General features: G+C 49.9%; 1 protein-coding gene across 1 annotated transcript in view; it reads right to left on the reverse strand.

The window, feature by feature from the left end:
• TXNDC16 (thioredoxin domain containing 16) overlaps positions 1-18,300 on the reverse strand; it is a 24,497-nt gene that overhangs the window by 4,318 nt on the left and 1,879 nt on the right. Inside the window, exons 3-14 of the mRNA XM_010161698.1 lie at positions 17,353-17,426; positions 16,528-16,602; positions 16,076-16,197; positions 15,497-15,587; positions 13,602-13,758; positions 11,838-12,004; positions 11,258-11,318; positions 9,776-9,911; positions 8,832-8,978; positions 8,298-8,357; positions 1,680-1,848; positions 1,048-1,184 (exon numbers count right to left, since the gene is read on the reverse strand). Of these exons, the coding sequence (XP_010160000.1) occupies positions 1,048-1,184; positions 1,680-1,848; positions 8,298-8,357; positions 8,832-8,978; positions 9,776-9,911; positions 11,258-11,318; positions 11,838-12,004; positions 13,602-13,758; positions 15,497-15,587; positions 16,076-16,197; positions 16,528-16,602; positions 17,353-17,426 (1,396 nt within the window). The remainder of the gene's footprint in view (positions 1-1,047; positions 1,185-1,679; positions 1,849-8,297; positions 8,358-8,831; positions 8,979-9,775; positions 9,912-11,257; positions 11,319-11,837; positions 12,005-13,601; positions 13,759-15,496; positions 15,588-16,075; positions 16,198-16,527; positions 16,603-17,352; positions 17,427-18,300) is intronic.

Here is an 18,300-nt window from a genome sequence, read left to right on the forward strand (position 1 = left end):
GTGTAGTGAAGGGTGTCCCAGCCCATGGCAGGGGGTGGGACTGCCCAAACCATGCTGAGATTCTGTGACTCCTCCGAGCTTCAGCCACTGGCCAGGACTATACTGACCAAGATTACAAAGTGCGACAAATTCAAACAAGTTCAGAACACTCCTTCCAGTAACTCTGCTTAGCAATTCTAGCTGATGTCTGCCACTCTGGCGACTGTGCCCAGCTATTTCGAAGTCCACAAGAGGATTTCATTGAGTTACTCACATTTCATTCCTTGTGATGTAAGAAATTTGCATTTTCCCTTATTGCGGCTTTGCTTTTTTTTTAAAAAAATAAGGTTTTGGATTGTGTGTTGGTTACAAGGACTGGGACTAACGCATTTGCAGGAGGTGGAGTCAGCAAGATAACGACCAATGTAATAGTGGAAAGGGCTTTTTTTAAGAAAGAATATGCTGTGACAAGTTGTGCATGGACCACAGGAAGAGCCTGATGGATCTGGGCTTGTTCAGTCAGAGGGATTTTAATGGCAGCCTGCAACTGCTTTGGAGGGGACTCATAATGAGGTCAGAGTCAACCTCCTCATGGTAAGGGAAAGGAGACAGAACAGGGACAACAGGCACAAATTATAGAACCTTTTAGGTTGGAAAAGACCTTGAAGATCTTCAAGTCCAACCGTTCAAATTGTGGCTTGGTAAATTCAGATTGGACATCTGCAAGTATTTCTTTGCAGAGAAAGGTCACCCAGGGCACTGTTGTTTTGTACTGTGCCAAGCACCATGTCTCAGTCTCTCGGGGCTGCAGATGCTGCCACACTGGGTGTGGTAAACACGCCTGGCACGTGAACGTCCTCTCGGCCAGGATACGGACCTCAGGTCCCACACCCGGAATCGCCTGCTACGGTGTTCTTGCACAAATAAAAAGGGTGGTGACAGGCAGGCTGGGATGTGAGCAAACACACTTAGAGAAAATGAAACACAAAGGAACTTCCAAGCACCTGGAATCCTCCCTCTCCCCTCAGGAATGAAGCTGAGGGCTTAACCCACAAACACCACACTAACCTTCACTCGTGGCTGTGCTAAATACTCCTAGAAGTGAAGTGTGGTGATAGGATGACAGCTCAGATGGAAACTCTCCTCTTAAATATCCTTCTGCTTCATCAACTGTGGTCAGCTTCAGAGGGCAGGACACTCGGCTCCTACAGAACGGCAAGGAAACAACACGGGCTGCCTTCCTCTTCACTTTTGGGATGAAGAGACAAAAGGGCAACCTCAGTCCAATACCCCAACACAACATGACAACCGTTAAGCCTCATTAGAGACAAAAATCAGTCGCATGGGAAGGAAGGACAACTAGTCACAGACGAACCAGAGCTGGTTATGAGGAGAACAGCCCTGAGCCAAAGTGTTTGCTCTGAGATCCTTGGGATCCCCATTAAAAATAACAGAGAAGGAATTCCAGCAAAGAGAGAGGGACAGTGACAACAGACGGACAGATGCACTGTCCAAGAACAGATGTTGCCTGACGTCGAAAAGCACAAGAAGTTATTAAGCTGATTTCCAAACCAGGGCGACAACCCGATCTGACATGATTTTTTCCAAGGATTTCAATTACACAGGCCGTTAAGTATCCAGAACATCATCTGGCAGATGTGCCAATCTCACTGTGTGGGTACTCATTAGCAGACACTTACAGCATGATGAAGCTGGTCAGTTCTTCAGTTCCCCACATGCCATTGTACATCACTGACCTCTCTTCCTTCTCGTAAATCTTGACCGTAGGAACCTGAGTGACGTTCTCTGTGGTGCACAGGCCAGGCCAGTCCCAGCAGTTTACTCGAGAAAGCAAAACCCCCTGAGTTCCTAGAGTGGAAAACAAACGTGTATAAATAATATTAAGGAAAAAAAATTTTTAAAAACACACCAAAAAAGGTTGAAAAAGAGAGCTTTTTGTGACCTTCTTTGGATATTATCACATATATTTGTATTAACGCTGCCAGCAATCTTAGTTGCTTTGGCATGCATCCTACAGGGCTGAATCCTAACACACTGCAGGCACATGGAGCAAGCCAAGGTGGGCTACCGCTGCGAAGGTGCCGGACCATTCCTGGAGTCCAATGTTGCTTTTGTGTGGGCAGGGTCTCAAAATCCAGCCCTGAATACACAACCTCTTTGAGTACAGGCTACCTCCCTCTTGAAATCATTCATGGATATGCCTTACACTTTTGAACACAGCAGTAACTATTTCCAGCCTGTGAATGTGTTAAATACCCCAGCAGGTTTGGATTGATCCAAACAATGGGCCACGGAGAGAATAAACCCAGGGAAGTGGTAGGTTGCACTTTTCAGGAGGAAATTCCCAGAGACATTCCCATGTGGCTGGTTACTCAAAGGAATACCATGAAACCCTGAGGCAACTGTCCAGGAGCATAAAAAGCAAGGTACTGGAAATACCTTAGGAATAAGGCCAAGATAAAGAAACGATGCAGGCCCTCACTTACAGGAAAGAGGGAAGATGAAGCTTGTCATGGAGAAGGTGGATGCATTCAAGGCTTTTTCATTTATTAAGGTGCCCAGTGTCTGTTGTGCCTAAAGTATGGAGCCCAATAAATAAGGAGCAGTTCAAGGTCTCGTAAACGTGATAGATGTAATAGAGGCTGGCAGACTGATGGAACTCATCCTATCCTACCTGTGCGAGCTGCTCATCTCCAGGCCACTACCTTCAGGACCTAAAGAGCGAGCCTGGGGTCTCACAGGTAAAGGAGAGGGAAAGGGAGAGCCCTTTGGAATTCCAGAGCAGTCAGTCCAACTTTGGTTCCTGGTACTAAAAAAGCTTTTTATGGGTCTCACCAAAGTGACAAACTCAAGGGATTCATAAGCAGTGAAACACGTGAAGGTTGGTTCCCTGCATGCTCTCCACGAGCCCAGGACACGGTGCCTGCAGCTCCAGCATGGCCTTACCAGCCTTTCTTTCATCTGCACGTTGGGCGATGACCAGAACACGCTGCTGGTGGTCCACTAGCCACCACCCCTTGGCTGCCAGCCTCGCCTAACCTGCCTCCTACCTCCTTGCAGCCTTGACCAAGGACAGGAGGGCTGTGTACTGTCCTCAGGCCATACGTCGTCCATGCCCACTGCAAGAATGTCGTATCTCAGAAATCTTCATGTCTTCCCTAAATTTGTTTGAAGGGGATTCAAGAGGTAGATGGGAAGATGGGATGAAACCTAGAGGCGAGTACACACATGGAAGCAGACCATCGCAGTGTCCCTCAGAAACCAGGGTCAGGGCAGGTGATGAGGATTTCTCAAGAGTACGGTAGATCAAAACAGCCAAGATTCCTTCTCTGTCTGTCCTGGGTTTGATTCTGATCACTATTTTCGTTAAAGGCCTGGCTGATGGACTAAAACATATCTAATCTGCAACTGATCCCAAGCCCAGAGGGGCAGAAAGCAGGTTGAAGCGTAACAACAGCAGCCTTCTGTAACGAGAAGCAGGATGCACGGACATCATCGGTGTTGCAGGAAAGGGCAGAGCTCATTCTGGGATGAGCTCTCAACAGTGTCTGCAAGGCATGGGAGCAAAATGATGCTCTTCTGTCCCACTGAGACCTCTGCAGAGCCCAGCAAGTCAGGCTGGGAAACATGTTTTTAAGGCTTAAACAGATGGGAGAGGATCTGGAGAAGTTTGGAAGACATGACTCTGGAGGAAAAAAATCTCAAGAACTGTGTTGCTCGGAAGGGTTTAAATCACAGGTTAGAAATGTGTCTGCCCGCGGTGGGCAAAGCACATCCACAGAGAAGGGGGAAGGCAGAGGTGACCATAGCACGTGTTCCTATCACCCATCCCTACGTCCTTGGCATCCCACCGGGCCATTTTCTGCAATCCACATTTTAGGTTCTGCTTTGCAGCTCACACAAAGAGTTTGCTGCTGTTCTGCCTTGTGTCAGACTCACGTACAGAAAAAGCAAGAAGCAGCACAGAGCTAAGGGTCTGCAATTCCACTCAGCCAGGAGTTGTCAAAACACTCCACGAGAACAGAAATTAATTGTGTCGTTCTCCAGGCTCTGAAATAACATCTCCAATTAAAAGCCTGCCCCTGGATTTATTTCACACTTCTGATCCAGCAGAGCTGGTTCTCATCATCTGTTACCACTTAATCTTGTGTCTTGCCCAACACTGAGAAAGAATGACACGGAAATAGGGCTTTGATGACTTGTTAAAACTGAGTTGCAAGGCTGCTCTAAGGTCCCTCAAATATGAGCTTTAGTATCTGGATGCTACCTTGGGGGATTACATCCCAAAAGTGCTCCAAAGGAGCTCCATGTGGCCTGAGGAACACCTTGTATGGGATGATCACTCTCCCATCCCCATCTGCACCATATCATTAATTACTGAGCGAGCAGCAGCTTCAGGAGTTGAGTAACTCAGCAATTGCTCAGCCCTGTGGTCGCTGGCGAGCTGCTGGATGGGAAGAAAGGTGAAAGAGGAAGACAAGATCCTACTGTTCTGTGATTTTAGGTGCTAATAAAATGAAGAACAGCGAGAACCTCTGTCCTAGGGGCCTTATGAAACCAGGACAAGACAAATCATCAATGCTATAGAGAGCAGGACAAATCAAGAATCCCTTAAACTCCTAATCCTTTGGAGGGCAGGACTGGCATTTGAAACAGCTCACTTCAAGAGCTGGTCCAAAGGCTACAACATGAAAGAGAAGTAAATTATGTATGAAGTGTAGCACTTCAAGAGGAGGAATCCAATACGGAATGGGAAATGACTACCCGGACAGCATCACACAATGGGCTTTGAAATCCTTCCTGCAGATTTAGGTTCCATGAATATACATTGCTAAATCCCACAGGTGATTTTCATGCCTTTGAACTACAACTTCAGACACACAAGCTTTGGAAGTCATCGGTCAAGACGACTCCACAAGCACAGAAGAGGGAAGCAGAACTGCTTTTCATCACAGTATATTGCTCTTAGATATGGGTTTCCTCTCTTTGCCAAAAAGGCCAATGACACACCTAAGAAATGCTCAGCACTCTCTCACCCTCACATCCTTTTCTCCTGTCCAAGGGGTGCTGCTTCCATAAATTCACATCTAGCAAGAGCTGCAGCAGTTAGCTCCGGTGGCTAGATCGGATTTCTCAACAAAGAGAAAACACTTGAGGGGCTATAAACTTAATTTTGAAATGATCTGCTGAACATCTGTTACTGGATGATTCACAGGGTCATTCCAGCCTCCAATCTCTTCCCCTCCCTTGTGTTTGATCTCATACGGCCTATTTTCAGTGCCATTTTGCATAAAGAATTAGCATCAAAAGTGAGACCCGGTTCTGCAACTCAAAATGTGCCTCTAGAGCGGGTGGTTCATGCCTCAGACAGACGGACCTGGCTTCCCAGCCCTTAGGAAGAAAGCAGAGATATCCAGCACCACTAACGCAGCCGTTCTCCATCCTCTCTGAGGCCACAGCAGGGAAAGCAGGCTGGAGTCATTCCGCAGGTCACATCTGGCCTGGGAGCCTTTGGTGGGACCTCATTGATCACCAAGGAAAGGCCCTGACCCCTATCAGTGTATAATCTCTGCTGAGCATCTGCCTGCAGCTGCTTCCACGTTCCGAGATTATTATCAAGTGATTCAAAAAACACATGGGGAAAGCCTGGCCGCGCAGAATCACCAAGGTTTGGCCACTGGCTCAGGAAGAGGCAGGGTTTCATCCACAGACTCTCCCAGATTGCTGCTTTAGTTGGTCTGCCTGCTGGGGAGTCTAACAGAAACCCCAAACCATCAACAAGCATAACCTCACAAACAACAAACCTCCCTGAGCTTTCCTCTTTATTCCCAGGATTTCAGATCAAAGCTGCTGGTGACTTTCCCTTCACGCAAGCTACGAATGCAGAACCGCTTTTATCCAAACCACAGCACCATCTGCAGCGTTCCCAGAAGGGTTTCATGTAAGCAACTCCCACTGCATCTCCTTCCCAGAAAGCTGGCTGGGTCCTCTGCGGACCCTGTACATGTCCCCACTGCTGAGAGCACAGCGTGAACCCTGCTTGCACTCTGCCCCGTCCCAGGGGAGTGCCATCCCTACGGGAAACGTGCCTTGATGAAGAAGGAAAACCAAGAGAAGGCACCAGCTGCCTCCGAGGGTGCCACAGCAGCTCTCGCCTGGATCCACGCTACCTCCCTGCTGTGCTGCAGTGAGCTGGGGGTGAAGCTTAAGGGAGACCTTATTGCAGCCTTCTAGTGCCTGAAGGGGCTACAAGGAAGCTGGGGGGGACTTTTTACAAGGGCCTGTAGTGACAGGACAAGGGGTAACGGGTTTAAATTGAAAGTGGGGAGGTCTAGATTGGATATCAGGAAGGAATTCTTCCCCGAGAGGGTGGGGAGGCACTGGGACAGGTTGCCCAGAGAAGCTGTGGATGCCCCATCCCTGGAAGTGTCCAAGGCCAGGCTGGATGAGGCTTGGAGCTACCTGGTCTAGTGGAAGGTGTCCCTGCCCATGGCAGGGAGGTTGGAACTAGATGATCTTTAAGGTCCCTTCCCACCCAAACCGTTCTATGATTCTATGATTCTAAGCTACCTGACCTCCTCCTGCAGCCATGGGGAGAAAGAGGCATCTCTGGAAGAAAATCAGCCCATGATGGATGGATGTGCAGAAGAACCCACCTTTCCCAACTAATTGTAGAGAGGGACGGGGCTAATGACCTGAAAGAAGCTGAATTGGGGCTTACACTGCTCAGGAACTGCTCAGACCCTCTTGGAGGATCACTCCCTCCTGCCTGTACTGCCACACTGCCCAGCGTGTGCTGCGTTTAAGCGCTGCGCGTTCTTCACCATCACGTGTTATCTATGGAGTCCTGCGGCCGCCTGCAAGTCTTCCCATGTAATTAAGCCAGTCTCCAGGCCCTGAAGGCACCAGTGCTGTAAATCCTTCCTCTGAGGCCGTCCTGTCCCGGTGGATCTGGGGCTGCTCACACCCGTCTGTCATGCTTTCCGCCGAAGCCAGGGCCAGTTACTGCTCCTTTCCAGCTCAAGTACTTCCACGGACAGGAGATCCTGTGCCACCCAGCACACCGATTTCTGTGCAGCAGGTAGTGCATCTCCTTGGTCTGTGCAGCACCTAGCACTGAGGGGCACAAACAGGGCCCTGTTTCTGTGACACTGCCTACAGTGCCTGCTGTTTGCCCCTCCTTGCTCTGAAGCCCACCCTGTGTCACCCGCCGCTGCTGGTGCTCTGCCCTGGCCCTCCCCATGCTCTTGGGTACTCATCACACTGTCACTGTGCCCACCACCATCATCATCGTCACCACCATCACCAGCATCATCACCAGCATCCAGCACGAAGTCGCTGTGCCCACCACCATCACCAGCATCATCACCAGCATCCAGCACACAGTCCCTGTGCCCACCAGCATCACCAGCATCATCACCAGCATCCAGCACGCAGTCCCTGTGCCAACCACCCCTGTGCCCACCAGCATCACCAGCATCATCACCAGCATCCAGCACGCAGTCCCTGTGCCCACCAGCATCACCAGCATCATCACCAGCATCCAGCACGCAGTCCCTGTGCCCACCAGCATCACCAGCATCATCACCAGCATCCAGCACGCAGTCCCTGTGCCCACCAGCATCACCAGCATCATCACCAGCATCCAGCACGCAGTCCCTGTGCCCACCAGCATCACCAGCATCATCACCAGCATCCAGCACGCAATCCCTGTGCCCACCAGCATCACCAGCATCATCACCAGCATCCAGCACGCAGTCCCTGTGCCCACCAGCATCACCAGCATCATCACCAGCATCCAGCACGCAATCCCTGTGCCCACCAGCATCACCAGCATCATCACCAGCATCCAGCACGCAATCCCTGTGCCCACCAGCATCACCAGCATCATCACCAGCATCCAGCACACAGTCACTGTGCCCACCAGCATCGTCACCACCATCACCAGCATCCATCACATGACTTGCTGTGGGTCTGCCTTCTATAAGAATCATAGAATCATACAATCACAGAATGGTTTGGGTTGGAAGGGATCTTAAAGGCCACCCAGTCCCACCCCCTGCCATGGGCAAGGACACCTTCCACTAGACCAGGTTGCTCCAAGCCTCATCCAGCCTGGCCTTGGACACTTCCAGGGATGGGGCATCCACAGCTTCTCTGGGCAGTTGGAGGGGAAAAAAAAGACTATATTCCAGATAAGGGAGTGAGGTACCATCAATATCCTCCCAGTCTCCTGGTTCCTACTGCCACAGCAGGCGCATGCCAGCTGTAAAGCACTCAGCCCTGCGGCACCTTACCTTTCAGGTGATCGGCCACCTCGGTGTAAGACTGCAGCACTGCCAGGGACACGGCCTCCCCTGAAACACAGGAGAGACACAGCCCTGAGGGACATACAGGTGACACAGCAGCCCCACCTTGCTCTCTGACAAAGTCACGTTACGATTCTCTGCATCCTAAGGTGCTTCAAGCTCTGAAAGACTCGAAAGAAATAAGGAAAATTGGACTTTATGCTTCCGCAGAGCAGACAGCAACCAGGTTGTCCAGGCTATCCCATGCTACCACCATTTCCCCTCTTGTCCAGCATTTGGTCCCTGTAAAACAAAGATTAAAAACCTACGAACACTGATATCTTCTATACTGAGAGATACTGTCTTCACACAGCATCAAGTCAACGGATTTAATCTGATTGCTAACGGTGGGTGTAGGCCCATGGGGCAGGATGCGGCACTTACTTATCGTTTAAACTTGTCTACAGGATCATCAGATTGTGGAAAACATGGTGAGCAGCGCAAGCTTAGAGAAGGGACAGCCAAGACACATTTCATACTCACAGCTGGCATAAAAAAGCACCACTGTGCGGGCAGTCTCCAAGAGGGCAGAGCGGAAGGTCTCCTCTGTCAGGACAAGGATCTGCTCCAAGGGCAGCTCTCGCTTCTTGTCCCTGGAAACCGCTTCCACCACCTGATCATCCTGAATGTCTGCAAGGGACGCACAGCCGGGCATGAACACCGGTACGCACACAGGGCAGAGGGAACCACAGCCCCCTGTGCCACCCCACGGGCACGTTTTTGTAAGCCAGCACCTCTCAGCAGGGACAGGGTGAGTGCCTGCAGGGAGTGAGGAACTGCCTCGTACGGGGGAGCGGTGACACACACGCACACTCACTGAAATGCACTCACGCCATCGCACACCAGTTATTCCCTCTGATCTGAACACTATTCTTTAAGCCTGTTGGCTCCTCCAGGATCCCATGCCACTTTTCTTTGGAAAATAAAATCTAATTTTGTATGCAAACCAAATGCGTTTTCAAGGAAGCATTCCGAAGCCAGTGTTTTCTCCCTGGGGAAGGCAAGTCTGGAACAGCTCTTACAAAACCATGTCTCAGACCTTCCCAATGGAACTGATAATTCCACGTCTCTTCGTCTGATTCCTGGAGAGGAGACAGCGTTGGGTGCACTTTAAACCCTGCATGAAGCTGGATGCACTCAAGCAGAAGCACGCCTCTCCCTCACGCAGCCCTTCTGCAACTGTTCCTCTAACAGCTGCTGATTTTATTCCCTGGTGTCTCCCCTAAAAATTACGCCTGTCTGTCACTAAACCCCACTGATCTGCAGAGAATAAAAGAGCCACTTTGTACAACAGTGACGTGACCGCGATGGTTTGCCCTGGATTTGAAAAAGTGTTCTCTGATGCTTTAGCACGAGCCTGCGTGTGTCCTGCAGATGCTGACTGCACATCCTATCTGACAACAGTCAGCTTTTCACTGGTTGCTCACCTTGATTGTTATTCTCTTTTTCATCTTCATCTTCCTCCTCCTCCTCCTCCTGGATTTGTTCCACCTTGTTCTTATCTTCCACCAGAGTTATAACTTCATCGGTGTCTTCCAAGACCAGGTATTTGATTGGCACTCCCTAAAGAGAATAAATTAGTGGGAGCAAAACATCACCCTCTGCCTATCCTGTCCGCCATCCAAACTCAAGGCTGACAGGACACCATGTCCTTATTTTTGGAGGATGCCAACAGATCCCTAAAGCTGTCAAACAGGAAACCTTCTGGCGTGTGTTTCTTTGGCCCAATTTCACCTGTGAATGAGTTTTTGTCAATCCAGACTGACTTTTCCTTGCGAGGAAATAACTGTGGCTATGTGGGATTGTGTGCCTGGGGTAGGGAACACCCGCCCCACATCCCAGCATCTTAATATGGATCCACCACCGCAAGAAAAAGCCTAGTGGGCATACAGTGATTCAGAGTGGGGAAGTACAGGGTCCACTCGGCTGTATCTGCTCCAGAGGGCTCAGGCTGGGTCTGAGCAGCCCATCACAGCCTGGGAAGCTGACACAAAAAATCCTTTATCTCATGGAGCTCAACCAAGAAGAGTACTCCCAAGAGTACGTGAAAAAGAGCAAAATTATCTTTCTCAGAAATGAGACCTTGTCGGCTTAAAACCAGTTCTGGCACCGTCTCAGCGAGAGGCACTTCAGAGAAAATGAATTTTATAATGAACTGAGAGAAATGACAAACCTGCTGGCACCTCCCGTTGGCTCTAAGAGGAGAAACCAACAGGCGCGTCTCTCACCGGGGCAGGGGAAGCCCTCAGGGGACGCTCAGGTTCAGGTCTGATCCTGTATCTTTGCAATCACAAGTGTGACAGTTCAGCTAATCTGGGGCAACGTGTGTTCCCTGGCATCTGTCGGCACCGAATTCCATCTCGCCTCACAAGCTGGGTCAGGTCCCTTCGGAGTTTAACTCATCTTGATCAACCTCATTTAACTTACACCCTGCCCTTTTCCCAGATCACTGCCAGGGGCGTGTGATTACATCAGCTCAGCACAGACCTTTGGTTGTTTGCTCTTAGTTTCACACACCTTTCCTCTCCCAACTTTTGAACACCTTCCCTAAGGGGGCAAAGGCCCTCAGAAGTCCAAATATTTGGGGAATTTGCACTTGGACTACTACCTTAGGTAGTTCACAACCCTGTGTTGCCCTAAGGTGTAATGGAGATGTCACCCTACATTTTGAACCCAAAATAAACTCAGTATTTTATCTTTACCAGCAGGTACAATTGCTCTGCAGTAGCAAACTCAGGCTGGTCCAAATACTATTTGGAAGGCTATAAAGGCTATGGAAAACCCTTCCCTTGAGCTTCTGGGAAGGCTGTCAAATAACAACGGAGCCGAGCAACATCCTAACACCTCTCAAGCACCATGCCCAGACAGGGAAATAAAGCGTTGTACAATAAAGAAATCCAGCATCTAACCTCATCCGGTGTCTTGATAGCGACGTTTGAGCGGAGCAGAACGTTCAAATCGACGCGGTCCCTTCCAAAATACAAAGTGAAGGTTAGGTGCGATGTGCAAAGTCGCCCCCTCCTCACTTAGCCTGCCTGGCTGGCAAGCCCACCTCCCCCAGCAGAACCACGTCCCCACAGCATCGTGCTTCAGGGCCCCCGAGAACTTGCAGGAACCCAGTGTCTCCCTTGGCAAGACACCACGGAAGCGGTGGCAAACAAAAGCCAGTCTGGTGTACAGAGGCTGCTCCTGAGCCCATGGAGCAGAGGGAAGTAATGGGTGGTCGATGGCAGAGGAAGCCAAATTTTCCACTTTCAAGTCAGCAAGAGACTCAAACATTTCTACACTTCCAGCCAGTCTGAAACCAAACTATCCTGATTCTGGACAAGTCCTTAAATGTGCCATCCTCTCACAGGATACAGCCTAGTTTTACTGCCTCTCATACAAATGTGAATAAGCCCACTGACCATCATCCTGGAGATGGGGTATCTGAGATTGGAAACACCACAAAAAACCAAGGAGAACCCCAAAACACCTGAGAGCAAGTACCTGGACAAAAGGGCAACTCCTGCTTTCCCCAAGAGCTGCCAGGCCACAAACTCTGCCGTCCTCCTGTCAGCCTCGTAGGTCTCTTTCTGGCTGAGGATGAACACAAGTGGCAGCCCAAGCTGTAAGTGAACGGTGGAAACCTTCTCCGGGTCCTCAGCAACCTCTGTCTGGAGAAGAAACATGGTTATACCGCAGCACATCTCCACAGCGCTGAAGGTACCTCAGCTCTTCTCCTGCACAGCCCAAGACACTATGTGTCACCATTAAATTAGGAGAACCTTGAGAAAAAACATCTAACCCCAATTCTAAAATAACCCTCAAAGCAGGTTTAACCCCCTGGTTAAACTGTTCCAATCTGTCATGACTCTCCTTGTTAAAAACCTGGGCTTTATTATGCATGTTCTTTGTGACTTAGCAACTCCAGATGTCAAATCTCCATTATTTTTTATTTACCTGGTATCCATTCCCCGGAGCAATGTGAAAATCCTGGCTGCAACATGCAAGAGCTGGCATCCTCTCCCTTCCTGCCTTGGACATGCAGCTTCATGACAGCCACGGAGCTGCTTAACAAAGTGCCTTCCCTCCACGGGCCTAATCTGGGAAGGCTGGCTGCAGGAGGCACTTCCCAGCTCACCTACCCATCCTTTTGGCTGGGAAAAGATGTCACCAGTGGGAACTGGAGGCCTGCTGAAGTTCACTGCCCCATGGGAAGAGGAGGTAGGAGGGAGACTCCTCTCCGTTGTGCTAACCAAGGCATGAGTGATATCCAACTCCCCAGGGTGCTGGGCCTCCCGTTCGGAGCCCAGAGGAGGGGCTGAGGACTTTGGGTTTGTCTAGTTTGGAGAAAAGGAGGCTGAGGGGCAACCTCATTGCTCTCCACAGCTTCCTGAGGAGGGGACGGGGAGAGGGAGGTGCTGAGCTCTTCTCCCTAGGATCCAGGGATAGGGCACATGGGAATGGACCAAAGCTCCACCAGCGGAGGATTAGACTGGATATTAGGAAGCATTTCTTTACCAGGATGGTGGTCAGACACTGGAACAGGCTTTCTGGAGAGGTGGTCAATGCCCCAAGCCTGTCAGTGTTTGAGGCATTTTAGGGCCAATGCCCTAAGCAGTATGCTTCAACTTCTCGGCAGTGCTGAAGTGGTCAGGCAGTTGGACTAGATGGTCATTGTTGGTCCCTTCCAACTGAAACAATCTAATCTATTCTGTTCTATTCACCTGGTAAAAGCAGCACAAGCTTGTCAGTAGTAGTGGACAATGCCCTTAATACCATGCTTTAACTTTTGGTCAGCCCTGAAGTGCTCAGGCAGTTGGAGCAGATGATCACTGTAGGTCCTTTCCAACTGAAATAGTTCTGTTCTGTTCTATTCTATTCTATTCTATTCTATTCTATTCTACCCTGTTCCGTTCCGTTCTGTTCCATTTCTATTCCATTCCATTCCATTCCATTCTCTTTCTATTCTATTCATGTTCCATCAAAGTCCAAAGGGCACCTCCACCCCGTTCCCACTCCCACTTACAGACAACTAGAGGAGCATACATGGGTGTCAGGGCTCCTTGGAAAGGCCTAAGCAAGCCGAGCAGTGCAACGGAGCATTGCTCCCATCCAGTCCCATGCCTGTTCCTTGCTTGGGTCCAACCTGGGAGCTTTGCCATTACATTCAGGGGGAAGGGGCAGGTTGTCCCGCTCAGCCTTGCCCTCTGCTCCCACCTCCTGCATCCTCACACCGCAGCCCAAGGGGCTCCCTTTTCCCAGTCGTACCACCAGAGGAGCCCCCATGAGCTTGAGGTGCCGGTGGATGTTGAGCAAGGTCAGAGCCTGCCCCATGGCTGTCCTCCTGCAGGGCTGCTCTGGGTCCGTGGCCCGCTGGCAGTGGCAGAACAACAGCTGGGCAGATGACACATCAGGCTCGTCGCTGCTGTGAGAGAGAAAACAAAACCCATGCTGAGCGAGGGTTCTGAGACGCCCTGACAGAACGACCACGTTTGCTGACATGTTTTACAGGGCAGATGATCCTCAAGTTCAGGGTTTGGCAGGACCAGCCATGCCACTGCAGTGGAGACCCTGGCAGGAAGAGGACAGCTGAAGTCGACAGCTTTGCTTGGGTATTTTACCTCTCCAATGACATCTTACAGACCTTGTAAGGAATATACCTTTGTGGTGAGGCACTGGGACAGGTTGCCCAGGGAAGCTGTGGATGCCCCATCCCTGGAAGCGTCCAAGGCCAGGCTGGATGAGGCTTGGAGCAACCTGGTCTAGTGGAAGGTGTCCCTGCCCATGGCAGGGGGGTTGGAACTGGATGGTCTTTAACCCAAACCCTTCCAACCCAAACCATTCTGTGATTCTATTCCACCCCTGGAACAGCATTGGTTTTGGCTGCTCCAAAGGAAGCTGTGAGATTGAGTTCCCTGGATGGTCCCCTGGTTAGACATTCCTGTTCTGATATCACCACTGCTGTTGGCCTGTAGGGCAATTTTGGGAAGTCATGCTTCTTTTCCTATGCACCCATTCCCCATCTCTAAAACAAGGATCACCTCTGTCAAGGGTTTTAAGATGTCTATGGAAGAGGAGTGTAGTATTAAGATCTCAAAACCTGCTGTCCCGGTTGGCTGAGAGCTATTTCATGTTGGAGACACCACATTTCCTCAGCTAAGGAAATGGCCTGCTGGTGTCCTCCCCGCTTTAAGCAAAATGAAGCCAATTTCTGTCCAAATGACAACCGTGCCATCTAGTGGTAGTCCAGAAACGCTGCCCCTGAGCATGATCCTGGAAGGAAAGCAGGGGAAGGACCACTTTTGGAGCCTGTTCTGTCAGCTGTGAGAACAGGCAAGTCGTTATATAAATATTTTGCTGAAGATGCAACGTACTATGTGATATTCCCACCTTCCTCCCTCTCCGTTTCCTGACTGCAGTAGGGCACAGCAGCAGCGAGTCATGTGGAAGGATCTGCCCTCCTAATGCAGCTTCTCCCGTGGGGGAAGGGGATGGCCTGAGGGTGGGAAGTCCCAAATATATGAGCAGCGTCTCATGCAGCTGAACTGCAGAACTCTCCGCTGCCAGAAATGCCGAGATGAAATGTAAAAATGTTGTTTAAAACACCCCGGTGGCTGTTAACACCATCATAGAGGTTTGGCTCCCATCCCTGAGAGTCCTAAAACCTCTGACTGCCAGAGGATGGGAGGCCGCAGGCAACACACATCCACTTCCCCATACCCCTTGGGAAGCACCTACGGACACTGCAGAGGTAAGATCTGGAGCTGGGTGGGCTTTGCTCCAGCAACTACAGCACTCCTTACCCTTCTGGCTGCCCAGGCTCAATCATCAAAGCACAAGGCTGGGTGTTTTAAGACTATAACATCAGCTATATCAGCCCTCCTGAAAACCCATGGCTGAGGTTTGATCAGCCAGCTCTGGAAAAGAGACAGAGGGCTCTTTTCCTAGAAAATCCCATTCAATCAACAGTCAAAAATGGCATGGCTGGTCCAAATCCAGGAACACAAGCAGGTTTTGGAAAAGCAAAACGAATCTGACTGTCCACCTTTGGCATAACATCCTAAAACCACCCCAGATTTAATCTGGGAAACTGAGAAACCAAGAGTAGAGCAGGGAGTGCGGGGGAGCAGCTCCACCTGGTGTGTGTGTGTGTCTGGACATACCCAACCTCTTTCAGCAGCGTTGCCTCAGTTGTCAGAACAAACTGGTGGACGGTCCCGTAAGCAAAAGCCGCCTCCATCACGGCTCTGTGCTCTGGAAAGAGAAAGGCAAGATGAACACATCTCAGCTCCTTCCAGATCTCCCTCTTCATCCTTCCCAGTTGGAAATATCAATTCCCAGGCTTTTAGAAACTTTCAGTGAAAAGTCACAGCTGTCTGAAGACACACCATGAAGGTAACTGGACCCGGTTGCTGATCCCCAGTAAACACACAGGTTGTGTATGTGAATCCATCCAGAGATATCCTTATGGGTTTATTTATTTTTTAAGACAGCAACTGCTTGCTTGCTTTGCCTCTCCAGTCCATCCCTGAGAGTTTATGCTCCTAGCAAAACTCTGGTGCAACTGATCCCTTTGGAAGCACATCAAGACATACAGAGGTGGAGAACTGGTGTCTGGGTGGCCCTTTCAGGTTTCATTCGCCCTCCACATTCAGGATTTTGGGTCAGAAAAGCAGCTCCCTTGCACCTTAGTAAAAAAGGCTCTGGGAGGAGAGCAAGGATGAAAAGCTGAGCGTTAATACCTGCCGTCCCAGTAGCTGGTACATAGGCAAAGACCATGTTCGACCTCCCTTTCAACGCATTTTCAATGTTCTGAAGATCTGCCAGCGTTTCAACGTATTTAACTTCATTGAAGAGCAGGGCACTGAGGAGTCAGAAAAGACTCATTAGCAACTGTTTCAAGAGCAAATTTGCAGCCACGTAACTGTGATGGGAAAAAAAAACCAAGGTAAAATTCCAGCTTCTTGCTGGCAGGTTGAAGATTCACAGCCAAACACAGCTGCCCAGATGTGTGCTGGTGAGTCAAGGGCATAGATTTAACAGGGTCAGACCATACCAAAGAGAGAAGCAGCCTTCTGCTTGGCTGAGAGCAGCCTCTGGAAGAGGTGGGGTTTGTGTTTATGTAAAACTTTGTATCAACACGTGAAAACGGGAAGTAAAGGATTTCCCAGAGATGCACCTGGTCTGTACTTACAACAAAATGTTAGCAACGATGGAGTTCACATCAAACAAGGCATCGGTGGGGAACTCTCTGATCAGCACGTTACCTCTAGGGAGGGAAGAAAGAGTATCAGCAAAGAAACTGCGAGAGTTAAATGTACCAACTTAATTTTCACTCTGTGGAATGCTTCCGGGTATCTGCTGGCAGGTACGGCTGGAAAGAAAACTCCAGGATTGAATTTGGGGATTTTGTAGGACTCAGTGTCCCTGGCAATGCTGCTTTAGCAAAGTCACGTCTGTCACTGCCGTTTCACTCAGCTCCTGGGGGCTGTGGAGAAGCCCAGCACAGACCGACAGGTCCCTAAACACCAAGCATCACCCTGTAGACCCTCACCACCAGAGGAAATGTTGGTCAGGTCCAACAGTCAATGAGAACTGAGCTGATCCATGGAGAGACCATGAGCTTAACCATCCCATCCAGCGCAGACGAGCTAACCACACCCACGGGAAGAGCACCAAAGAGTGTTCCGAGACCCAAAACCTAGTGGTCTAACTCCGGAGAACCTGGTGGTGAGAGGTCACAAGGCTGGAACTCTGATGGAGGATTTCCCTCGATGTTTCACTAGCAGCACAGCCCTTTGCTGCTCAAAGGAACACGGGGCATGATGGGAGGTTTCCCCCTGAGGACAAAGCATCTACTGTGCCTGTGTTGGACCATTCTGGGGTACTAAATTCTGTATGCCACTGCTGTCCTCATGGCTCCTTTCTTCCTACACAAATATCTCTGATCACTGACAGAATTTCCTTGAAATATTTGCACTGGAAAGCCATCACAGTGCGCCCAGAAAGCCCTCCTCACCTGAACAGGTAGGCTTTCCTTAACGCATCTTCTCTTCTGCAGTATCTTGAGACATCCTCTTTGGGACAATTAACCTAGACATTGAAAGCATGGAATTAGACATTCAGCTCCACAAATGACTACAGACATACAGCACTGGGGTTTTCTTTCATTCAAGAGTGTAAATACAGCCTTCCCAAACCTGCTGGGAGAGAAAATACAACAAAACGGAGTCCAGAGTTTGTACTTCAGTTCTCCAGCTCAGCCTGCCTTGATTTGGGTCATATGGGATCAAGGGATCTTACGATCTGCCCAGCATATTCAAAAAGACAGATTACTACATGCTTATTAAGCTCAGCCTGTATCTGGAGGAAATTAAATACATACACACATATATATATAAGTCTTATAATCTAATTACACTTTCCTGAATTTGTAATTCCTTTACTAAAATCTGCATAAAGGTCCAGCTAAAAACCTCTTTATATGAAATCATTATTGCACTGAATTGAAAAGAAGTGAACCAACCCCATCCATCATTCTGAGCAGTTTGAGGTGGCGGGAGGGAGCTGTGGAGGGAGTCAGGCAAGTCCCACCTTCTCAGTGAGACGAGCAGGCTGATGCCCTCCTGTGCAGCACACCGGGGATCGTACTCTTCCTCGTGCCATGCCCACGGGTACAGGGCAATGAACAGGCAACTCCACACACCCCATGCAGCTGCTGGGGGGCCACATTAAATCAGCCAGTTAAGCCTGGTACACGGGGATGCCCATAAAAAAGACAATCGGGGAAAAATGTGGCCCCTAAACCCACCAATACAAATCACAAATGCACAGGTTCATCTTGGGAGACCAGAAGCAGCTTTGGGCTTCCCCTGCCTGCCCCTCAGCGCTGCCAGCCCTCTGCTTCACTGTGTTTGGAGACACAGGCACAACATCACAGAATCACAACATGGTTTAGGTTGGAAGG

This window comes from Eurypyga helias, unplaced genomic scaffold, assembly GCF_000690775.1.
Source record: "Eurypyga helias isolate BGI_N326 unplaced genomic scaffold, ASM69077v1 scaffold26581, whole genome shotgun sequence".
In the NCBI taxonomy this organism is placed as follows: Eukaryota; Metazoa; Chordata; class Aves; order Eurypygiformes; family Eurypygidae; genus Eurypyga; species Eurypyga helias.